This window comes from Zootermopsis nevadensis, unplaced genomic scaffold (genome assembly GCF_977971745.1).
Source record: "Zootermopsis nevadensis isolate Lab colony 2312 unplaced genomic scaffold, Znev_1.0 Znev_ptg000024l, whole genome shotgun sequence".
NCBI lineage: Eukaryota > Metazoa > Arthropoda > Insecta > Blattodea > Termopsidae > Zootermopsis > Zootermopsis nevadensis.
In genome coordinates, this window is record NW_028259156.1 from 10104736 (window position 1) to 10130648 (window position 25913).

General features: G+C 35.9%; 1 protein-coding gene across 7 annotated transcripts in view; it reads left to right on the forward strand.

Moving 5' to 3' along the window:
* LOC110831959 (uncharacterized protein CG43867) overlaps positions 1-25794 on the forward strand; it is a 112947-nt gene extending 87153 nt beyond the window's left edge. For 4 of the 7 annotated variants that reach the window (XM_022068504.2, XM_022068505.2, XM_022068510.2 and 1 more), the window contains 20 exons: positions 590-732; positions 887-1026; positions 1831-2049; positions 2551-2816; positions 4195-4558; positions 5106-5374; positions 5489-5653; positions 5906-6067; positions 6644-6817; positions 7895-8000; positions 8092-8204; positions 9005-9214; positions 11929-12218; positions 12909-13086; positions 13438-13593; positions 13816-14055; positions 14626-14765; positions 16254-16496; positions 17157-17274; positions 18471-25794. In XM_022068504.2, the coding sequence (XP_021924196.1) occupies positions 590-732; positions 887-1026; positions 1831-2049; positions 2551-2816; positions 4195-4558; positions 5106-5374; positions 5489-5653; positions 5906-6067; positions 6644-6817; positions 7895-8000; positions 8092-8204; positions 9005-9214; positions 11929-12218; positions 12909-13086; positions 13438-13593; positions 13816-14055; positions 14626-14765; positions 16254-16496; positions 17157-17274; positions 18471-18821 (4047 nt within the window). In that variant the 3' untranslated portion in view covers positions 18822-25794. The remainder of the gene's footprint in view (positions 1-589; positions 733-886; positions 1027-1830; positions 2050-2550; positions 2817-4194; positions 4559-5105; positions 5375-5488; positions 5654-5905; positions 6068-6643; positions 6818-7894; positions 8001-8091; positions 8205-9004; positions 9215-11928; positions 12219-12908; positions 13087-13437; positions 13594-13815; positions 14056-14625; positions 14766-16253; positions 16497-17156; positions 17275-18470) is intronic. The other 3 variants (XM_022068507.2, XM_022068508.2, XM_022068509.2) reach the window with 3 other exon arrangements.
* Positions 25795-25913: the final 119 nt, after the last annotated feature.

The window sequence follows — 25913 nt, forward strand, 5'->3', positions numbered from 1 at the left end:
TCATAGGCGGTGACAAGCATTTTAGAGAAACCTACCACATCTGTCATCAGGGTAAGGATGATGTCAGTACTTTCCTCTGAAAGAGTGGTAACCAATGTCCAGTGTAGATCAAAGGCATGATGTTGCCATGTGTCCTGCTTCAGATAATTGTTACAAACAATATGTTCTGTAATCCTGGAGTCTCGGGTTCGATTCCCGGCGGTGCCCGAATTTATAACTTGTGTTGGGCAAGGCCGTGGTCTAGGCAATACGGAGTTTTCCTCCGGGGGCTTCTCCGGTTTCTCCGTGGCATCCCAACAATTACTCCATTCACACACAGAAGAAGGCAATGGCAAACCACTTCTGGATCATCTGCCAAGAACGTATATGAACAGGTCCCAGTCCGAGAAAAGGATGGAAGGATCCTGTTCATATGGACCTGTCGTCAGACAGAACACTAAATAAATAATAAAAAAATGGAAATCATAGTTTTTGATGTAAGTACGTAATAGTGTAAGTTGTGACATTGAAACACTATGGAAGTTAAGCTCCCTGAAGAGCTTATGGTACTTATGAGAAAAATAAACTGATTTCACCAATGGTGATGCAGGGATCTTCATCAAGGGCAAGTCTGAGTCTAGATGTTACAGCCACCACCACAAGTGATGACTCTCTAGTGCTGCCTCTTCATGATCTGCCAGCACGACCACTGTCTTCAGCTACAGCACAAACTACAGAAAACCCATCATTAAGGTAATACTAATTCACATGTTTCTTCTTTAACTGATACCTCATATGAAATTGAAAGGATAAAATTAAATTGTAGTTATACAAAAAGACAGTTGGTATCTTATATTATTTCAATTTTATGTTCCCTTTCATTGATGTAACATGTTTTCTTAAATAGTGGAAGATCAGGAGTAATTGGAATGGAGCCTGCGTATTCAGAAGTGGAGCGGAGACGTCTACAGCAGCAGCAACAGCTGGGTGTCGAGATTGGTCACTCAGTTGGTGGCAGTGGAAGTGTAACAGTGCCTCATATTCCAGGTGCAGTCTATTAAACAGAATTAAATGAATTTGAAGGTATCATTTGTAATGACCCAGAATAAAGTGGTATTTTGAGATCCATAGCAGTAGTTTCTAAATTTATAGTTATGTCTATACAGGTATATTTCTTTCCCCTTTGATTTGACTTTTACAGCAGAGCGTGATCAGATTTGTTGGTCATCAGGGTATGTTTCGAATAATTAATAAATACTTGGTGTTAGGGCACTCGTATTTTTCATAATTAAACCTATTTCTGGTATGGAATGTAACTTTGTTAACATAGCATATATTTTTACATTAGTAAAGTTTTAGTTATTGTAATGGACTGTTAAAAATTTTGAGTTTGTTTCATGAACAACAACGGTTTTATTTTGAGGAGGTATTTATGGGTTCAAACTGAAGTGTCTAGAGTGGCATATTTTATTTATTTTGTTTGTTTGTTTGTTTAGTGAGAAAGGGAAGAATCATCACAGTGTACTTTTTTTTAAAGATTAGTCTTGCCATGAATATCCCATCCTCCCAAGTTGTATTTTTTGGAATGTTGCTAACTTTGATTAATGTTGGATTTTATAGTGGACAAAAGAGTGATTAAATTTTTCTCCAAGAATTAAAATTTTTCCATGCTAATCATTCTACTTATGCTATGTAACATAGAGCTCTAACGTTTATCGTCAGAGTTTTGATCTTTCATTTAGACTTCATATCTGACTTGGGTAAAATTAGAGTAAGATAGTTTGCTTTAGTTTAGTTCAGAATATTTTAACTTCATCCAAGGAAATTTTTGTTTTTGGTGTGCTTGCACAGGGGTGGATGCTTCCAGCTCATTGCTTACCCAGGACTTGCAGGCTGCCGTTGAGAGTCTTGCACTACTTCCATCTTCATCCCTGCCTGGTGCTTCTGTTTCTGGTGGAGGAGATGAGACAACACATGATTACGCAGAGATTTATACACCAAGCCATGAGCGGATGCCCTGGCTGGGTGCAGGTGCTGCTTCATTGTCAAATCATCGAGATGTATCTCAAGGTGCTGTATTAATTCCTAATATAGAAATTGTTTCTTGTCCAGTTTATTTCTGGCAGAAAATAAAGTGCAAAAGTAACCCACAAGTATAGAAGCAACATAAGGAAGAAGAAAAAATTAGTTACATTGGTTTCATTCTCATCACAGTAATTTTGGCATAATTTAAATTTTTAGGCATCTTTTCCACATATATAATAACAAATGATACAGCTATAAAAAATCAAATTCTGTGCTTCGTTAGGTTGACAGTCCATCTCCACAACAATTCTTGGTTATAGTTTCAGTGTTCGTTATGAATTCACTATATGTTTTGACCTTAATCCGTCACCTTTAGGTGGTTCTCTTTAAGTTTTTGAAACTAATAGATATGCCTGCTAATTTGTATACATATTTCTTGTTGTTGACAGAAAAGGAAAAGAGAGAGTAGATAAATAAGGTAAGTGTTCCTAATAAATGCAATTTTAGACATTCTGTGTACATGATTATAAGATGTTCTGATTGTAGGTGGCAGTACAAGCAGCACCAATAGTGGAGGGTCCCTATCACTGGAATGTGCTGGAAAACCTCCCACCCCTCCACTCCATCGCTTTCCATCTTGGGAGTCCAGGATCTATCAGGTGGCAGCGGATGGGCTCCAGGTAGTTCCGATGGGTGCTCACACTGGTACTGCAGATACAGCGAACAATAACAGTTTGAAGCAGCCATCAGGTTCTGGCTCAGCACAAGGCTACTGTGACATCAGTGTTCCTGTCTATGCTACTGTCAAAGGAGTAAGAAGCTGCACTTCTGTACAGGAAAGAATGTGTTTTGTTAGAGGATGTATATTTCACAGTGGTTATATAATCATTGAGCCTGTGTTTTATGCATTCTCTGCATGAATATGTTAGGGGATCACATGGTGCTGAGGTCATGTGTGTCTTTCTTGTCTGTCTATCTGTCTGTCCTTTCACACAGATCCTTGCCAAAACCACTTAATGGTTTTCCATGGAAGTTATCAGATACATTTCATTGTTATCTGTATTTTTCTGCTACAACAACTTACATAAAGATTCCATTTAACTTTGTTAAATTCTTCTAAAAATATTCCATTTTATAAAAAGATGGTTGTCTGATGAAAGGTCACTAACTAATTGCAGACCATAACTTTCAGCTATAAGATTGTTAAATATGGAGTAAATTTAAGAAAATGGAGTTTTGGGGTAGGAGGAGTAGAAAAAAAACTTTATCCCTTTATCATTGTAAACAAGAGAATCTGTGGCTATGTGCTGTCTAATATTGCTTCGGTTGATAAGCTATGCCTCATTATATTTTAATTTGCGGTAAATGAACATGAAGGTTAACAGGCGATGTGAAATTATGAAAAGTTCCATCAGAAACCATCTTGAGCCAATTCAGCCAATTTACATTTTCACAACCTTATTTCTCCTGGATGAATGTTAATGTTGTCCTCCCACCTCACAAAAAAGGTATACAAATTAAAAGAGCATTATCCATATGTTATCAGTTTTGGAGTCATTGCAAGATAAAGGTACCAGAATACTTATATGGCAAAGAATTAAAGAAAAATAGAATGCACGGGAAGTAAACAAACAAACAAAAAAGTTGGGAAGACTGAATGATACAAGTAGTATGAATGCATGACTTGTGATTTGGATTGTAAATGCATAAGGCTGGGGCCACATGACAGTACGTAGTATGTCCGTTGTAACGCACATCGTGACATCCATCATAGAATTATGAAGGGGCATATAGGGTACAACACATGATGCGCGCATGCTTCGTGTGTTGTACCCTATATGCCCCTTCGTAATTCTATGACGGACGTCACGATGTGCGTTACAACGGACGTACTTTGTACGGTCGTGTGGCCCCAGCCTAAATGTATGAATGGGTTATTTTTATCTTATTTAGAACAGGTATGAGCCTGGTCTGTGGGAGTAGAATACCTGCAAACGTTTACTGAACATCAGTATTTCATATATTCAACACAGTCTTATTTTTTTGTGAATGTGGGTTAATGTTATGGGGAAGAAAGAATTTTATTTTATTTTTTGTTTCACTCGAGTTAAAGCTTGAGGAAGCATGGTTCGTAATGTGACACAGATGAGAAGAACAAATGTGTCTGAGTTGTTTGTTTTTCCATTACAGAGAGCAAGTCAGATTAGGTCTATGCCATTTACTGGTGATTCAAGTGATGATTCAAGTGATGGAGAAGGTGCAGTAACAGGAGCTGGAGAACATAACAATCATGGTGGTGAGAGCAGTGTATCAGCTGTGCACCACCATCATCACCACCACCACCATCACCATCCTGGAAGTACAGCTGCCAACACTCCTGCATCAGCAAATGTTACCAACACCCGTACTACAAACAGCAGTAGTGACAACACTGATACATCTGTGTCAACTGGTGGTTCAGGATCAAGTCCCAGTAAAAGTATGAAAACAACATCTAGTCTATCGCCAGCAAAACGTAGTTCTTCAGGTTCACCTTCCAAGTCTATGAAGAGAGGTATATGTTTTCTTAATCACCATCAGTCTTGGTTAAATTTGACATAATTTGTACTTTTTGAACTAAAGAAATGTTTTCTCGACAAAGACATAAAAGTATCTGTATTAAAGTATCAACTATTATGTTTCCAATAGGGTCAGAATAATTAAGTTCTTCATACAAGAAATTTATGGGCTGCTATCTCAGACAAATGCAATATAGCTTTATAAACATGAAACAATTGCTTGTTTGAAACACTAAAGGGCAGGTAATTTGTGAAAGGAAGTTTGATAGGTTATAGCTTGCACTGGAACAATAAATTGACTGCTTTATGTCTTCCCATGTTGACTTTCAAGGAAGCGAGTGTTTATTAGTAGAGCTAATTTATGTCTCACATAAAGGACAGTGAAATCCGATATATTATAACTCTTGTATTATTACAGAACAACACATTTTTATTTGTAAAACATAAGTAAAATAGTATTAGATGTTTATTACAACATTTATACCATCAGATCATGAATTTCAAATGTACTACTAACTGTTTTCCTTTCATGGCATGTGATAGATACATCCTTTGAGTCGGGGATGTCCGATGACTATGCTGTCCCACCGGATGCTCTGTCTTGTTGTGGGGCAGACACTACCAGTATTGAGTCATCAATGCCGTCATTATTGATGCGTGTATCATCATACCTAGACAGCCCCAACAAGAGGGTTACTGGTGAATCTCTGGAAAAAGCTGGGCATTTGGCAAAACTTGGCGGGAAGTTAAAGACATGGAGGAAGCGTTGGTTTGTGCTCAGGAATGGAGTGCTGACATACTGGAAGTCACAGGTTTGTCTCTAATACAGCAAATGAAACACTTCTAATTTAAAAGATCACATTTCCAATCACATCTTATCTGTAAAATATTTCAATGTTCTGAAAGTAGTTTTGTTGTTGTTATAGAATGATGTAAATCGAAAGCCACAAGGACAGATAGTTTTGGATGAGATTTGTCGTATTACACGTGCTGATGGTGCTGCTACTTTTGAGATTTCTACAGGCAAGAAAACATACTACCTCACTGCAGATTCAATTGCAACGATGGAAGACTGGATCCGTGTTCTTCAGGTTAGTGAGGTTCAGGTGACTGATGTACTGAACATTTATTTTAACATTTGATACTCTATCAGATCAGTTTAATTTTGTTGATATTTTTCTTCTTGGTACTAATGCTATGCAGTTTGTAAGTATTAATAGATACCTATATTGTCTCCATCTACATCACTTCAGGACTGCAACATTTATAGATGACACCATTGGTAACACAGATAGCGACATTTAAAAGTGATATTAAATTAATTGCAGTTTTGTATTTGACAGAATGTTCAGCGGCGGAATGCAACTAAACTGCTGCTCAGCAAGGAAGACAACAAGCCAACTTTACAGGGTTGGCTCACAAAGGTGAAGAATGGTCATGCCAAAAAGTGCTGGTGTGTGTTAATTGGCAAGATGTTTCTCTACTTCAAGATCGCTGGTGATGTAGTGAGTATAGACAGAATAAGATGTAATATTATCATATAATTGAGAAGTAAGTTTTAATTAATCTAAACACATCCAATATGATTTTATAATTATGCATATTAGTCTTTGAAAGCATGTTACACTGTCTAAACAAGCTGATGTGGTATAATTTACATTAGCATGCAAACTCTTGAAAAGAAGGATAATTAGTACAAGATAATATTCTAGACACTAAAGATGTGTTTTAATTTCTTTGTATGCATGTGCATAAACTAATTTTTTAGCTGGAAATGAGATTGTGGTGATGAAGAAATTGGTCAAGAAATTATACAATTATGAGAATTTGAAAAATGAATACATATTGGAATAAATAAATTTATTTAACCTGAAAGTGTGTTGCATAATTAATTCATTGTTCTGCGCTTAGAATCTGTGCAGAATTGTGTTTGACAGAACAAATTTTTGGTGTTTGGAAGTATAAACATTTTTTTATATGCAGATCAGAGCTCAATGAATGTACCCCCCATAATAAAGGTATTATGTGCTGCTTCTCAGTTTATTGTTACCATTATGTTATGTTATTGTCCCATCTTTCAGAACCCTGTTGGTCAAATCAACATGCGAGATGCCCGTGTGGAAGAGGTCGATCATGTCTCTGACTCTGACAGTGAGGATCGAGAGGGTGATGGTCACAACACAGAGCTTACTATTGGTATCTTTCCAACTCACCAGGGACCAACATACCTACTCATGCCTAGCAAGCAAGAAAAGGTACACTGGCTTTTGCCAGGAAAGACTGCAGTCTGATGCATAATTTAGGTGCATTATTATAGCCTATTCAGATCCTGAACATACAGTTGTACATGTCAAGATATTAATTTATTAACACATTTTAACATTGAAGCTTCTCAATACCATAAAGTACAAATGTATAGTTCTCTGTTGCCAGTTTTTTTTTTCTACTTCTAAAATGGACCACAAACTCAGGAAAGAACAGTTCATAAGTAGGGTAACCTGTAAAAGTATGAACAAGAAGATTAAATTCCTTTCTTAGTTAATCCATAAGTGTTTTATTAGTTTCCAATAATTATTGTGGTAGACTGTGTTTAAACTGTAGAAGAGGTTTAGTTTAATAGGAATGTACAGGTATGTGGAATGTGATGTTGTTTTATTATAGCTAACAAGATTCTGACGTGGATCAAATGTAATTATCATACTTTCTGAACAGGAAAAGTCAACCCATCTCTGAACATCCTTGCCAAAAGTCCAGACTGAAACACAAATCAAATATAATTGGTAGGAGTAAATTATTGGTGTCATGTTAGAAGTGACTGGCTATATTTTAGAAGGTTTCAAGAAAAATTAGTTTTAAGGTTAATTTGGTAGCTGTATATCAACTGTGCTTCATGAAATGTCAAACTCTGTTTTTTGGTAAACCAGTTAGATATCAGATGGGTGAGGCATGTAGCACACATGGATGGGACAAGAGGTGTGCACTGGGTATTGGTTGGGAAGCCTGAGGGGAAGAGACTGCTGGGGAGACCTAGACATAGATGGGAGGATAATCTCAGGCGGGATCTATGGGAGTTAGGAGTCGAAGGAGACTGGATTTTGTTGGCCCAGGACAGGGTCCGGTGGAGGGCTTTGGTTAATTCGGTGATGAACCTTTGTGTTCGGTAAGCCATCTAGTTAGCTAGTTAGATATCAGTTTGTGACTTCTTCTACATATGACTCTGAACAAATTCAGTTTGTTGGTTAATAACTTTTTCATGACACTGCTGAACTGAGAATTAGGGCATTGTGTTCACTGCATTGACAGATTTTAATGTCACTTTTGTCTTCTTTCAGGATTCCTGGATGTACCACTTAACTGTTGTATCTGGCGGAGGTCCAAATGCTGGAACCCAATATGAGCAGCTTGTTCAAAAACTGATGGAAACAGATGGTGATCCAAGTGAGTTGGTTCTTTTGTTTTGAACTGGTAGCATCATAAGGAGCACAATATTTACAAAAAATTAATTTACTTGTGTTATTTCTTGTTGCAGACTGTGTTCTTTGGAGACATCCACACCTGCTTCACAGCAAGGAAAGCATCGCATCCCCACTGACTACGCTTTCTTCAGAGGCCATACAGGCTGAAGCCATAAAACTTTTTAAGGTAATACTTTTTTAAGTATCTGCCAGAAGTGAATCCTTCTTGCCTGGTGCTGATCAGTGGACTTATGTGACTTCCAAATCTTTAAATACCCAGCATAAGTAATTTTACTGCTTCTGTATTTTAGCTTGTACTGAAGTGGAGTATGTGTTGCGTTTGTTTTGGAGATTCTTTGTTCTGTGTGAAAGTTGTATAACACTTTGTCCAACTGTTTCACTGTATAGTGAGGTCCAAAACACTGTTGATTGGGGAAGCTGATTATTACCTAAACAGTGCATTCTTATGTATGCCCTTGCTTTATAAACTTGGTAATGAATATGTTCTTAGAGTATGGCTAATGGATATCTTCATTCACCTTATTCTCCTGTTATGAGATCTGGCATGTAGGAAGGGTGTAGACTGGATTCATATGGCTGACAACAGAAGGAATGTTTGGCTGTTGTGAACAAGAGTAATAAAATTTGAGTTTTCAGAAAGGTTGGAAATTTCTTTACCAGCTGAGTGACTGTCAGCTTAGTATGTGTTGTATTATAGCATAAATAGTAATAATTTAGAATAAATAGCATGAAAGGAGGGAAATAACAAGGACATAAACCTTTTTAAGGAAATCATTGTTCACAACATGCCACAAATTGATTAATGAGCTGTCAGGTCTAATCATGGGACTATCTGAATGCCTCCAAATTTCTTAGGGAATGAACAGTCATGTCAGTTTTATTGCATAGTTACATAATATGTAATATATATGTTAATTATATATTATCAGTGTTAGATCTCTACACTAGTCGCTGTTATTGTTACAGTCCTGCCAGCTGTTCATATCTGTGGCATTGGACAGTGCTGGAATTGACTACCATGTTGTCCTGGCCCAGAATGCGTTGCAGCAGTGTCTTGATGTGCCAGAGCTGCAGGCGGAACTGATGTGTGCACTTGTGAAGCAGACCTCAAGGCACACACAGCACAAAATTGGGGTCCAGGTAAACAGGACCATCACCAAGTTTAAGCACTCCCGCGTAAGTGTGGTTGCTGCTTTTCCTGCCTGCACCCCAGTTTTTTAGTTCTGATACGCAGAAGAGAGGGAAGATGTATAAAAATTGAAGTTAATTAAATTGTTTGTATCTAGCTACATCTTTTGTCCAACTTTCAGACTACTGATTCTGAAAACTGTTGTAGTAATAGAGTTGTAAATATATAGCATCATAATACAGGCTGCCCATGTTCATTACAGACCTCAAGTTATGTGCATATACAAAATACAACCATATATGGAACAGAACTTTCTTATCCTGTGTCCACCTGAGGTGCTAGATTAAGTCTTACAGGAAGGAATATAAATACATAACGTACCTATCTGATTCATTCCAAAGACATTATGCCTTTTATACAAACTGAAACTCCTTGGGTCTGCATCTTTGGAAGTTTTACTCAGAGTTCAGTTTATGCTGAAATTCTGTAACATTTTCTTTTATGTGACTAAGAGTTTCATGAAAGAAAATATCCATTTTATGAATGTAAAAATTAAAAGTTGAATATCTTCAAGTTTATTATGTAAGTTTTATTCTGCTAACACTTTTCCTTTGGTTGTGCACTTTTAGGTCCCAAGACCAAAGTCTAGAATCCATATAATTTTACCTACATTCCCCCTATACACTTTTATGTTGTGGTTTTTGTGCACAGGTGCAACTTTGCCATTATGCATCTTTAATTTTGACATGAAGAGAACAAATATTAACTACTGGATGTTGTTCACTGTATCATGGTATAAAAAGAACACCATTTTTCAATGTTGTTATTCTTTCCTCTCTTCTTTGGCATGCTTTATCATAGTTTAATGGCACATGGGTTAGTTTCATTAATTTAATAGATTAGTGGTGTTAGCACAAAGAACTGTCCATAATTATTTTGTTAGTAATGGGTGTTTTACAACTTATAAACATCTTAAAATGAAAGAAGATTAACTCTGTTGCATTGTATAGATGAATATAACACTGAATATGAGGAAAGCTCTCAGTTCTATAGAACCATGCATAATCTAGGGCAGTCTTCTTTTGTTAAGTTTTTAATCAATTCCTAGATGGGCACAGCCCAGCCTATATTGCTGAAGTCTGTATCTGCATGGTTAAGGATAATTGTGTATCTGATAGATGAAGTGAGCTAAAGAAACCAAGTAATTAAATCTATATATTACTGAATGCAAATAGATGTTTTAGATCAATAGTGTGAGAAAATATAGAATGAGCTGGGGATGAATTCAGGGGAAGATATTTCTTTATTATGTGATAATGTTAATTTGTCATTCTTCTTCCAAAAACAGACATTTAGAATGATATTATTACATGGATTGCTGTTTTATTTTATTTTTGTGTAACATGAGAAAATCTGATCACTTTATTTTTATATTTTCAAGGAAATAAACTGTTGGATCCAGGTAAAACAAAAATTTTCTCAAATTCATCATTGCCATCAGTGCAGTTAGCTCTGTAAATAACTCTGAAGGGCTAAAGAAAATGTTTCTATCACTCGTGTGGCAGAAATTATTAGTATATGAAACATAATATACATACAGATTGCATGACAGAATTGTTTTTGTTTCCTGTAATTCTCATCTGGCAATTAGGTTTTGTAACGGAAGTTTGCTGGCAGACTGTAGCGTTGTACGCAGGAGCTTTTGTGGTGCAAGTGCGTTGTCATATGTTGTAATGAATGTGTATGAGTTTGCTGTTTTGTTCTTTTAATTTAATAATTTATTGTTGTGCTGTTATGCCTAGTGACCTGGAAAGTTGTTCCCTTCTCTGGCTAGCATTGCAGTATACTTTGTTATTATGTGATTTGATATGCAACTTAAGAAGGGACTAAATGTTGTAATGTAATTTTAATTTAATTTGTTTGACCATACACCTGTTAAGATGAGGATTAGATACTAGTCACATGGAGTGTATGTGTTTCTAAATTCATAGTTAAAGATGTAAAGTAACTGATTTACTACTGCTGTTATTACTTTTTGTTTTTATTTATATGTTTTTCACTAAATATTTGATTCTAAACCTGTCCAAATTCATATAATTATCATGACAGCATTAGAATCACAGTAAAATCAGATGACTGTCATCAGCAATGTTGGGCTGTGTGGTCTGATAGAATTTGACTGAGATTTCAGAGACCAGTTGTAGTTATACCTTATTTGCTGTGTTTCCTGATATTTGTTGTGTGGCTCCATCAAATCTCATCTATGTTTTTAGCCTTTGTATATAGGCTTCTTATCCATTTTGATGTTTTATTTAAGGTTCATTTTAATATTATTGTTCCATCTATGACAGGTCTCCCGAATCATCTATTCCCTTCAGATTTTTTGACAAAATGTTTCTGTGAATGTAACTTTCATTTGTTACTACCATTCCCAAAGATATGAACTATGTCAAGGACTTAATAGATATTTTGTATGATTATTTTGTTGTGCTTTCTGATTGGACGACACATAATTTTTCTCTGCATTGATCATATTAATTGTTTCTCTTTTATATTTTGCATTTATATGACTGAATTGTGGTCATGTCCTCTGTTCTCCCTCATGTGATTTTGTCTCTTCATCTTTTAAATAAATTTTATCTTATTATTTTTGCTGCTGTTGTTGTTACTATTGTTGTTGCGTACCGTCTTTTGTTTCTATGAACAGCACAAATCTTCTTCTAATGCTTAATTACCTTCTTTATATTTTATATGCCTTCAGCAGCTGCTGCTATGTGCAACTCAGTCCCTCTTCGCATGTGACTCTTCATCCTCATCAGGGAATGGCGGTGGAGGAAGTGGTGCTGGTGGGATGCAGCGGGGCTCACCGACTTCTCTGCAGGCCACGCCCCCACCTGCACCACCATTGCTGGACTGCAAGACCAATCCGCCAACATTTGTGTTTGTCCAGGGCTGGCAGTTACTGGCCCTAGCAGTGTCACTTTTCATACCACGTAACAATCGGCTCTTGTGGTATCTGAAATTACATCTCCACCGCAACGCTGACTCCAAGTAAGTATTTTAATATAGAATGTGGTCTTTTGGGTAATTGTACTATATAATCTTGTGGTTTTATACCAACTAATTTAGAGTAAAATTCATTTTTGTGGTTGAACTTAAGCACTACGGCACAATAACTCAGAAGACTGCAATCTGAACTAGTATCATAACTAAAACCTCAAATCTCAAGTATATCAGTTCCTTATATTTAATGTCCTTGTACTTAAAGTCAAGTTTACAAAGGACTAGAACCTTTATCTTTTGAAAATGCATGTTGTCATTTTGGATTAAAAAGAGGAAGTGTACATCACGTTCATCTGTTATTGACTTCATTCTGGCAGCATACTTTGTGAATGTATGTCAGTAGAAGTTTGTATTGAGAAATCTCATAAGCTTTATTACATTAACCTTTATCATCCATGTGACAGAGTTTATGCATAATCCAACAGTTCATGTGTCACACCAGCATATCATTTGCATGTTCAGCACAAACTAAATATAGTTCCTAATACTTGACCAAAAGTGAAAACAGTCTCAAGTTGTGTAATAGTAATTTGGTACCTGTGATAAAATATTAACTATAATTTGTGGACCAGCAGCAGTCTTTGGATCACCAGTTGAGTAACATTAATAAATCATGGGCAATGAATAACGGAAGTACTAGTTCTTTTCAGTGTAAAATTAATTTCCTCTATTTTGCAGAAGTGAGTGTGGTAAATATGCTGCGTACTGTCAACGTGCCCTAGAAAGAACACTGCAAAATGGTGGAAGAGAGGCAAAGCCTTCACGTATGGAAGTGTTGTCTATTCTGCTCAAAAATCCTTATCATCATTCACTGCCACATGCCATACCAGTTCACATGCTCAATGGAGCTTATCAGGTAACCAATATTCCAGTAAAGCCTGTTGCAATCTGTATAACCAAAAATTTGAAGCAAAAAAATACCTTTCCAAAATTTGTTCATTGTTCATTAATAAACACTCAAATATTTACTTGAAACATAAAGTTTATTTTGGTTGGGCATTGTTTTAGAAAATCAATACTTGCTCCCAGAAAGTAATTCCCAATAACTTACCTTTTTACCTTCTTAACAAGCATCTTTACTGTATCAGTAAAATATTCCTACGAAGACCATCTCTGGCGAACATATTATTATGTCATGCTTCCATGCTGTAAAACCTGTAATTGTTTGTCGTGGCACTAAAACACTAAGGTAGGGAAACTGTTGCAGGTTATCAGTTTTGATGGATCAACTACAATTGAAGAATTCTTGTATACCCTAAACCAGGAAATTGGTTGTCGGGACTCTGCACAGTCAGGATTCACCCTCTTCAGTGATGATCCTATAGAAAAAGACCTAGAACACTTTATTGAGCTGCAGGCAAAGGTATGATTTTATACAATGCATCAATTAATTTTATGGCCATAATTTTGTGCCAACACTGATTAGACTGAGGATAACAATTAATAAAGTGCCAGTGTTGAGGAGAGCAATCATCTGCGTCTAAGAAGCCTGCAATTTTGAATTGCTACATATAACTGTCATCTGGGGGGCAACCTTCAGGTTCTGTTCCCAGAAAGTTAGTCAGAATATTGATTGTGTTGACAGTTATGTGATGTGATCTCAAAGTGGGAAACAGCATTACGAGAAAAGGGTTCTGGAAAGTTTGAGAACACACGTGTAATCCAGCTTACTTACAAGAATAGACTGTACTGGAGGCACAGTGCCAAGATGGAGACAGACAGGGAACGTCTTTTGCTGTGCTACCAAGTAAATCAGCAAGTGATCCACGGCAGATTCCCCCTCAACAAGGAGCTGGCCCTGGAACTGGCTGCGCTCATGGCTCAGGTGAATTAAGTATTTTACCTTGCAGATATCCTCGCTGAATATTCTTGCACACTTTGATGAGATAGTTCTTTCCCAGTTTTTTAAACTTTATCTTTATTTTAGTGTCCTTAATAATAAGGACCAGGAACAGCTTTGCCTTTAATTCATAGTTCTTGCTAATCTCACAATCTAGATTGAAGCATTTGAATGAAATTATATTCCAAATTATTCATTGTTATGACACAAAATTTATTTTGCTGCAAGAAAATGTGCATTTTATATTGAAGAAACATATCATGTCTGCAGTTATAGCTGACTTTAAGTGCTTGAAGTTGTTAAGGAAACTTTTTGTAGATGTTTGACATAAATGTTTTCCCCCTGCATTGGTGGTGAATAAATATCTTCAGTGGCTGTATACCTTTGATCTTTAGTTGGTTTGGTTTATCAGAATGTTTAAAGGGTCCTCAGAATTAAACAGGTGTATTTAATGGCTACGACAAAAATAAAACAGAAGTTGTCTTGTTTTGCTTACTCACAAAGATTGTTTCATATACAATGGGTAAAATGCTAAAATTCTTTACTTGTTACCAGATTGACTTTGGAGAATACAATTCTGACAAGGGACGAGGGAGTGGTGGCGCAACAGGAAGCCCACATCATTTAGTACTTCAGGCTCTGGACAAGTTTTACCCTTACCGCTACAAGGATGGACTAACTCCAGACCAACTCAGGTAAGATGTTATTTGTGTTTCAGTTTGTTGTACTGATAAGCAAAAGTTATGGGAAATTTTGTGGTGGACATTCCTTATCTGATGTTTTAATCTATATGGTGAGAACTATAAATTAGTAATTATTTGATGTAATAATCTATTTTTGTTGATAATTTTCACTAGTACAAATTCTGACTGCATTAAATTTGTCTGAAATAATCTCAAAGCTCTACACTACCACCATGTTTGTAATTTCTATATTTTGTAGATATGTTTATGATCTAGGTCCATATGAAATTTCACATGTCATGCCTACCTTTAATGGTTCAGTAATTATCAACATTAAACCAAAACCTAAATACAGCTTTTAAATGCCTTACTGCTTTTTAACTTCCTACCAAGAAATATTGTGATTCTCTTTTTCTTTTATCAACCTATTTTGATATCTTCCATAGATATGCTATTCATTCTCCATTATCCAGTGTATATATTCTTATCTTACTTAGTTGTCCTGTGATCTTATTTGTTAGCAAATAATCTCCAAAGGTAATACATCATTACATAATCTGTGAACCAAGTAACCAACAACTGTTTATTGCTGCAGGCAATATTCTTTCTTTTTTCCCCCTCCTTAATCCTCTGATTATTTTATGATCACACCAAGTTTCTCCCTCCAGTTGCTCAGGATCATAGCTACACTTTCAACTCAACATTTATTTTATTATCTCTTAGATACAACTCGTGGATGATGAAAAATCCACTCTCTGTGTATGTCATCTATCTCCTTGACACGGAATATAATAGTTTATTAATCTATTAAAATGGTCCCGCTCCATAGCCGCACAGTCTGAGACATCATGCTTCGGACCGGTGATACGGAACGCGCGCTGGTTCAAGTCTTGGGGAAAGAAATTTCTCATGAGATTTTCGACCGGTGCCAACCCAGTATCGTGAGGAAATTGGGGAGCTACAATGGGTAGCGTAATCCGGTCATGAAAACTAGCAATGGCTGGGGGGTTCGTCGTGCTGACCATATGTCACCTTATATCTGGTTGGATGATCGTTCACCTCTGCTTCGGCATGTGAACGTGAGGCCAGCAGCCAGCTAGTCGGCTTTGGCTGTCAGAGGGCTGTTATGCCTCGGATTATTATTATTATTAATCTGTTAAAATGAAAAGTGGGTGAAAGTGTTGAATCTGTAGCAAAGTTCATATAATACGTACTGTATAAAAATTCTTAGCAGTAATTTCTATAGTGTTTTATGTTCAAAATGAAATGTTCTTAAAAAAATTTATATGTTCTAGCAGTGAAATTACAAGTATTCATTTTAATTTTGAATTTCATTTTGTATAACTTGCACAGTAAACTTCATTGATAATTTTCATGATAAATCTATTTCTGTTTATACATCAGGTGCCTGTGATCCTCAGCACACTTCGATCCACCTTACTCTGGCTGTACAACATGAATGAAGTGTGTTTGTTGTCATTTTGCTTGTAACTATTGCAGGGAACTACAGGAACATTTGCAAGACAAGTGGGCAACCTTGAAAGGACGAAGCCTTTTGGATTGTGTGCGCATTTATCTTACATGCACACGCAAGTGGCCACATTTTGGCGCATCCCTTTTCCAAGCTCAGTTGCACACTCCACAACCATGGGCAGGAGTTGAACTAGGAACAATGCTCTGGCTTGTGGTCAATGAAGACAGTGTAACATTGCTGGAGCTGGCTTCAATGCAGACGCTAGCAAAGTAAGTGTTCCTGTTTAATTCCCATATGCGAGCTTATTTTGCAGAATTGTAGAAGAAATTTGGCAGCTGCTTAGGAACTGTTTGTTGTGATGGTGCAGGAAAAGAAGCTCTGTTTTGTGTGACATTTTACAGGTATTTAATGTTAATAAATTTACGACGCAGATTAGTTTGCTTGCCATAATATTATAATAAGGTTCTTGTTATAGGCGTTATTTGTTCTATCAGGGTTATAATATAGAAACATTTTTCCCATCTTAAATATTTCCCATTTCCAGATTAAGTTCCTCAGTAATTTCTAAAATTTTCCTGAATTTTATGTTCCTTCTGTAATGTCTTCTTTAACACTTCCCCTTGCCACTGTTTTACTTCCAAAGTACTTGAAGCTCTCCACTTCTCTTATTTCATGATTATTACAGTTTATCTTTTCCGTGATCCATGTCTTATGTTTTATTTTCATAATCATAATTTATGAAACTTGTATTCAGTAATTCTGTATTTCATTGTGTTACATGTAAGGAACTCCTTTGATCAGTTTCCTGGTTATTTATTACTGTCTGGGAATCAGGGACACTTTTTGCAGTTCAAGACAGTCTCCTGCTTGTTGAAGCAGCATTACAATTCTTAAACATGTAGATGTTCTAACAACTGGAATTTCTGCAGGTATCCTTACTCAGCCGTTGTTACATTCGGAGGCTGTCAGGATGACTTCATGCTTGTGGTATCAGCTGAAGAAGGCGTAGGCAGTCAGAAATTACTGTTTGGTCTTAGCAAGCCAAAGGTAAAGAATAATACCATTACACTTCTGTATACGCCTGTATGTTGACTGAACAGCCAGTCTTGTGATTTGGTGTTTTTGGCTTCATGATTTTTTTTATTCAGTGCATGCACTTTGCAACAAATTCTCGTCCTAATATCAAGATGAACTATCTGTATTAAAGTGAAATTTGGTGTATTGTGAACAAAGAGAGTTATATGAAGAATGGAGTAAAGTTACGTGTCTTTTTGACAAGTGACACATGATTCTAATAAAAAGATGTGTGTGCATGATATTCTCTGTTTCTTTAATATGGATCTTTTCCTGTACCTGACTTACTGTAATTGCTAGATGAACGATGTTAATCTAGCAGGAGACTAAGGCAGGTCACTCCGCAACACATAGAATGGATCATCTTGTGGCAAAGTCTTTTTTGTCCTTTTCTGTCTTTCCATGGAATCCTTTATTGGTACTGATACCAATTAAAGAATAAGTTGTATTTTTTGCACATATTTTCAAGCAGTATAAAGTGACTTGTGATCTTTTAATATCATAACAATGAACAGGCCAGCCGCAGTGGCCACGCGGTCTGAGGCATGGACCTCGTGCGCCTGGCCGCTGGGACCGTGGGTTCGAGTCCCACTCAAGTCATGGAAGTTTGTCTGCGTCTTTCTGTGTTTGTATAGGTAGAGGCCTTGCTTCGGGCTCATCACTCATCCAAGGAGTCCTACCATTGTCCAAAATAGATCAAAAATGAATAAATAAAAACCTTGACACCTACAGGTAAAAGAGGATGAGAGAAAGAAAAAAAAACAATGAATAGAGTTTACATTCTTATACAATATTTTTGTTCTTGTAGCATATGCAACTCTGTGTTGATCTTGACATCTGTACTTCTCCTGATCAATTCTTTGTTTGAGATTTAATGTTTGCACAGTAGTAAAGATGTCAACATTGGTTTTCTGCATTGTGTAGACTTGTAAGTGGATACCATAATTTTGAAGGAACTTACTGACCTTGTCTTTAGGGTGATTCCTACCTGTAAGTCCTCATGGCATTAGAATCCAGAAGATCAATGTTGACACTTCTTTGCCCTTGAATTTAGCATATTTGTTCCACCACAGTATTAAAATTTAACTTTCAAATTATACTTTATATCTGGTATTTGTCATCATTTATATTTACTGTGATGCAGAGTCAAACTAAAATTTGATACACAGATTTTGGAGCTGACATTGCTGATTGCGGACTACATGAATGCTCTTGGGCATGGTCTTCCTGGAACACCCCAGATGGGCACTCTCACTCGCAATGGGTCTCATCGGTCTCTGCAGCGGAGTCGTCAGCCCACAACAGCTGGAGGAACAGGCTATAGTACACTGAGCTCTACTGTTGCTGTTCACTGTAGTACACTGGGCTCCACCAGCCAGCAGCAACAAGGTCAACAACCGGACCTCCTTAAGTCCACACCAGACCATCAAGTGGGAGCTCCATCTGCTACTAGTGTTGAAGTGAGGTTGCACAGAACAGACTCAAAAAAGAGGACCCACCTAGATAATGGCATGGCGTGATGTAGCGCCAGAGCCCTGCACAAAGAAACACAGTGCTAGTGAAGTTTGGGCTCTCCGACACAATTTTTGTGCGCAGAAACTCCTTACATGTCAGGTAAGGGAATGAGTGTGACAAAACAAGCTGGCAAGCATAAGTGATACTTTCAAATAGCAAATAATTATTTCAATAAATTTGAAGTGTGTTAGATGATAAACTACAGAAAGTACACATTAGCAGTAGTGTAATTTTGAGCTGCACATTGCAGACATAGACTAACATTGGTATATTTTCTTACTGTGTAAAGTTTTAAATTAATTTTAAGACCTCAGTATTAGAATATTATATCTAAATATTCATCTCTGAATAACATTAGTTTAAGGTTCCCTTGTTTTGAATTCTGAAATGAAATGATTATAGCATGGTAGTATGTATTTAAAATTATGAGGAGCTTAGAAGAAATTAAGATGTTCATACACACAGCTTCTACAACAAATGGTTTTCTTTTGTTGCTGATTTTTTTATTTTTTGTTAAGTATGAAAAATTTCTAAACATGAAGAACTTAAACGTCCATCTAGACACCAGTTATCACTGTTTTAATATGCTGGCATGCTTGTCAGCTTAAATGGAAACACTGCTGGAACATAGTGTGTTGTTTTGCAAATTTTAAAACAAGAATTCGTCTTGGACACTGGTGTTTTGAGTTGGCATCACATTATTTTGATTACATTATTACAGTGCAGTCTTGTGATACAAACATCATGCATTGACATCCCAAATCATGTATATCTTCTAATGCTTTTGAACTTGATTAGGGAAGAATCATCCTCCATCAAGAAGATCACAGGTTTCCATGGTGATTCAGTGCTAGTGCTGATATGCTGATTGTGTTTCTGTCTGGATTATGAGACTGTGAAGATGTAGGCTGTATTGCTGCCATTTACGATAACTTGCTGCCTTCATCTTCAAAGTGACTCCTAATTGTACAGGTCATGAGAATTGCTCCATTTGATTTGTCAAGCAATAACCAATGAAATTAGGCAGAAAATTGTACTTTTAAAGGGCCTACATATTTTGGGAGAGGGGAAGCAGCAGAATGCCTGGAATGATGAAAAACCAGCTCAGCTCAACTTTGAAAATGTTCTGAAGAAGCAAGTAAGATACCTGAACTTTACTTGGCCTGCATGTTCTGATGTTTACTCCAGTGCCTGATACATCTATCTGAAGGGCCCCTCCATTTTCTTCACTTCTTGTTCATATCTTTCTTTTTTCTCCCTTCTTCCATCCCCACTTTCATTTTTCATTGGCTATGGATTGATGAATCAAATGGAGCAGTTTACATTGATCTGTATTGTAAGTATTGACTGGGCCATTGTCTAGTCATTTCACCTTGAATATGGAAAAAGAAATATGGCTTTCACTTTTACATGGTGTTGTCACCCAGAAATATATTAATGTTGGTCTACTGGGTTGTCACCGTGTGGACTCGTAGATAGATACTATCATTTTGGAGGAACTTACTGCTTTCATCTTTATGAAGACAAACACTGTCATCTTCATGCCCATGATAACCTCAGATCTGATACAGGATCCACATTATTTTATGCCAAAACCCATTTTATGAATAGACATGTGAAATCATGATGGGTATACTTCCTGTTACTTTAGAAATCCTTGTAAGTTGCACCCAAAAATCTGCAGTAGAAGAAGGATCTAGTCTTTAACATTGTTTTTTACAGAACCTGGTTTAAGGTGTGTCCACACTAAGAGTTATTGTTAACACCGTTCAAGAATAGTTCAGTAAATACTATCAGTAGGCATTTTTAATATTATTCATTTCCTTGGTGGGTCCTTGCTGATTATTTTATTTTATAGATTGCATTTGGTGTTAAATGTGAGAGTTGTTGTGAATTGGGAAGGGTGTGGAAGGAACCTGTTGTAGCCAGTTTTAAGGTATTATATCAACCTGGGGGGAAAAAATCACTAAAACAGACTGTCTGGCCCCTGGACCAGTAATAAAGGCCAGAAACTCCCAGACACAAAACAGAAGCGTCAGCCACTTCAATGTTTGGTTCTTGAACAAAATAACTTTTAAATAGCCTTTTCTTCATACTGAGTAAGAAAACTTTGTTTACTTGACCAAAAATTTCCAGTTATATGAGCATTATACACACACGTCTGCACTCAAGGAATAAGTTGTAGAATTAATAGGTAACACATGTGATAGTTGGGACCAGTTGTCTTTTAGAAGGAAAGGTGCTGTTACTCATGTGATAAATGGAAGAGGTAATATTTTTAAAAGATAAAGTCGTGAAGTTAACATTGAATTTCATGTGTGAAACCCACATGAATGCCTTTATCTTCACTGTCAAAATATTTAATTTTAATTATTGTTACTTAAACCTCCATAATTCCCTCATATTTTGTAATAAGCATTAAATTCATTGTGTTTTTTATTGTCATGCACAACATACTGTTGCATTCAACCAAAAAATATTGTAAAGATAGGAACCTTTGTACACACAAATGTAGGTGCAAACTGTATGTTAAGTAGGTTCAGATATTAAAGTTTGTCAACGTTGTTAAGATATGCCAACTTTAGCACTGTGGACTTCAGTGTGGACACTCCTTTAACCTTTATCATCTGTGTTTCATATCTCACACACATGATACAGATAATTGTTTGTTGCAGAAACATAAAACTAAACCTTTAATCTTTGGAGTTAAAGTCTGCGCGGCAGCTCCGTAGTACAGGAAGTTTAAATCCCTTATTCCCATACAAGAAAGGTTAAATGAATTAGTGAAAGTGTTCTGTGCTGTAGAGACTACTTCATTATATAGCTTGTAATGTTCAGTCTTTTGTTTCTAGATCTGACACGATAGATATTATTAATAATGAGAATCGTGAGATATTCTCACATATTTGATCATCCAGGGAGTAGAGTGAGCAATATTTTAAGACATTATCTCATGTTATGCTATGTAATGTCACATTTTTTTTTTTTTTTTCTGTAAGGCTTGTTATAAACACAGTGCACAGTGAAATACTCCATTTAAATATCTTTGATACAAAGGAAGTCTTTATTTTTATGAATTTACATACTCAGTGAAAACAGAGTACATTTCTTATTCTTCCAGTGCTATAAAAGCTTATATAATTCCTAAGAATTTTTCTGGTGTGCTTACATTTATGATGCAGTTATAGGTTAACAAGGTCCCGTGCCATAGCCGCGCGGTCTGAAGCATCATGCTTCGGACCGGCGATACAGAATGCGCGCTGGTTCGAGTCTCGGGGGAGAAGAAATTTTCTCATGAGCTTTTGACCAGTGTATGGGACTGGTGCCAACCCAGCATCGTGAGGAAATTGGGGAGCTACAATGAGTAGTGTAATCCGGTCAGGAAAGCTAGCAATGGCTGGGGGTTCGTCGTGCTGACCACACATCACCCTATATCTGGTTGGATGATCGTTCACCTCTGCTTAGGCATGTGAACGTGAAGCCAGCTAGTCGGCTTTGGCTCTCAGAGGGCTGTTACGCCACGGATTTAATTTTAATTTTTTTTATAGGTTAATAAGATTATTCTTTACTTGGAAGGTTATGAATTTAGCAGTCCCCTCTGGCAGACTTAGACTTGTTTCTGTGAGTCGACAATTCACAAATACTGACCATATACACCTATAATATTTGTCATGGGATGTTAGTACCTCAAAAGGGACTACATCTGAGAGGCAAGTAGATGTCAACAGAATTATTTTTCTAATCTTGTTGATGAATTGGGGAAGCTGTTTGCACACTATGGAAATTGTCAATTGACTAGAACAGAACAAACCAAATAACCAAATACTGATGTTTAGTTTTACTTGCTAGAAGTTGTGCATGCTAAGTTTTAAAAAAGAAGATATTTTCTTTCTTTTCATGTTGCCATAAAAATATACTTGTTACCATTTTATTATACTGAGAAAAAAACATTTGATACACATGAGATGAATTTTCTCAAAATAAGGCGCAGGTACATGCTGTATGTTTTATTCAGATGAATGAAATACAGAACTGCATTTAGGATTAGGATAGTCATCTTTTTTTCCAGTTATATTATAAAGTCTAAACATTTCTGCGGAATGTTATAGGTAAGCATGAGACCCATGAATATATAGTGATTTATGTGGTTGGTGACTGTATAAAATATTTTAGTTTGAGGAACCACTGTAACTTATGAGAAATCTGTATGGTGCCATGTTATAAGCACATTTACAAATTCTGTCTAAAAAATATGTGACATTCTTTCCATTTGGTTGTGAATGTGATATTCATGCATAGAAATTTGGTTAGTGCTGGCAAACAGTTTACACAATTTTCAAATGAGATTATTAGTATCATATTAATTCACTCACTCTATGGTGAAGGATATTCTTTGAAAAGTCGATTGTATCTATGAAAATAAATTACATACATAATTCCTTAGTCACAAGGTAGCCAGGATAGGGCCATTTTATAAACTTTAACATTATTATTTTCTTTCATGTTGTAATTCCATGTTTTGTTAATGCAAGATGGAATTAAGATTGGAAATATAGACATGAAAATCCCTCACTGGGTTTAATTATTCCATTTGTCTTTCAGTGAATCTGTAAATAGCTTGTTTGTTTTTATTGTAATTAAATCAGAAGTACTGTATGTTTTATTATTACCCACATCAGAAATGTGCTGGCGAAGTAGTATAACAGTCAGACACCTCACACAGATCTTAACTTTCTGTTTAAGTCGCTGACATACTTTCTCACTGAATTTCACATAGTGGATTTTCACAAATCTTCCCTTTTATAATAAACTATTATCACAGCATTAGTTTGTTTTGTATTATTAAATATTATTTAGTTGCTAAATTTATTAGATGTAATTCTGGTTTCATGTTGTGTTAATAATATAATGAAAAAAATGGTGTGACTTTTCTCTTGCAAATGCAGAGAAATATTTCCAAATAAAGGTGGTGAGAACTTTGAATTGTCTTAAAATTCATGCTGTGCAATTCAAAAATAGTCAGAAATATCTAAGAAAAAGTAGTCATACTGTACAAACCATATGCCGGTATTTGTGAATTAGATTCGCATGTTTCTAACATACTGCAAGAGATATTTATAAAAATTGTAATTTTTCGGTTTTGGTGCAAAGTTTTATTTTCAAGTGCCTATAAAGGCTGCGTTACATGTTTCATCCAAACTGAGCAGAGTTTCATTGGAAGTGTTGTACAATGAATTTCTTTGCCCAGCATGTGAAACAGTATTGTATAGGGTGAGACACCAAACTATGGCAAGGACTCTTCTTCCTGGGCCAGTTGTAGACATACTCAATTCAGAGTTAACAATTTGCAAATTCAACTGATGCATTATTTATTGTTTCTATTAGTGTATGTGTGGATAAATGAAATAGTCATGCTTGTTGTCACAAAGAGATACTCAAACTTTGTGAAGTGTTTCTCTCTAATTCCCTATATGTTTTCAAGTTTTTGTCCACTAGTCTTTTTTTTTAACTCATTTTATATTGAGATGGTATGATACTGTTGGTGCAGAAGTTACCATAACTATGGCAGCTTATTTCTGTTTGGTTGAGATTATTTTACTAGATTATGATGAATATTAGAATGTGAATTCAAAATTGATATAGCTTAAAGGATAGAGAAGAAGTTGTTTCTTACTAACCCTTACAACTTCTTGGAATTTTGTTTCAAGAATAGCTGAATGTCACAAACAGATGTTTAAAACTGGATGTGCATGAATTTAATGCATTTTAGTTTTTAGTAAGTGTTAAGTAATGTACATTATATAATATTTTTATATTTTTTATATAAATTTGCTGTATATTCTGTACAATTATGTTTACCTCCACCACATTGATATTATTTAGTTTATAGTGAGGCAGTGGCATGATGTGGAGACTTGAGTAGTGAAAATGTGTTTGTGAACAAACTGTTTTCTTTTATACTCAGAATTATATGATAATTAAATTAAGACTTTTTAAGACCCTATTCAACACAAGGTTAGTGCCTAAATGTTTATAGAATGGCCTACTTTGTTCGTTTGACAAAGTTTTTACTCTTTTTATTTGCTAGTCTTCCTCCCTTCAACTTAAGATATGAATATGTGCGTACATCTACAGTAATATCATAACATAAATAATTTAATTTCCCACTTTGCTAGTCAACAGATGTTTAGAGTGCAGAAATAAAATGTGTATTTTAACTGAGCCAGTGCTGCTATATTGTCATACTATTTCTCACAAAGCAGGCTAGACCAGTGAATTCTTAAGTGTTTAAGTCAAGAAGCAAATGAAAAATTTATATTGATTACTATTGTTTTGCATTCTTGAGTTCTGTAGTTCATCTCACCTTTCATAAATCTGTTACTCATTCTACGTTGCTTTCATTAGCAGTTATTTCCTAAGTCTGTTGATCTTTTTGTTGATGGACTTTTCATGACTTTCCTAAATAGAAAAGCTTGTTAGTATCGCCATCTGTAGGATAAAAATTAAGACAACTTTAAAAGTTGTTGTGCAATTGCTGAAGTGTTAATTTTGCAATACATGATATGTTTTGTACCATTATACCTTATATTTTGAATCTTTTATAGAAAATCGTCTTTGAACATCACAATTCAAGCGTAGATACATCTTGTTTTTTTTATCTTGTCAGACCAGTACTTGTCACAGTGGAAACTTCAGCTAATTCATTGCTTTAATCAGGACTTAATTTGTGAAGAATCTGGCCACGTCAGGTCTCATATGAAGTGCAGTCAACTTATTATTTTTAACGTGTAACTTATTATTTTTACATAAAACAGAGTTAAGCTAAATTAAAGTGTTAATAATGTTACCCGAATAATAATGTTTTGCCTGTCTTCCACCGGCCAAGGACCTTCGGTCTTTCTTTCTTACAAATTAAGAACTGACAGGCATTATTTGTTAACTTGTGTAGTGAATGAAATATATTCAGTTTGAAAATTATGGTCTGTGAAATCTCATTATTCTATTCCAACTGACAGTATTTCCCACTTCAAATTACTTCCTACCTAATTTGTAATTTGTTACCAAAATATTTAAAGGTGTTTGGTACTAACACCACA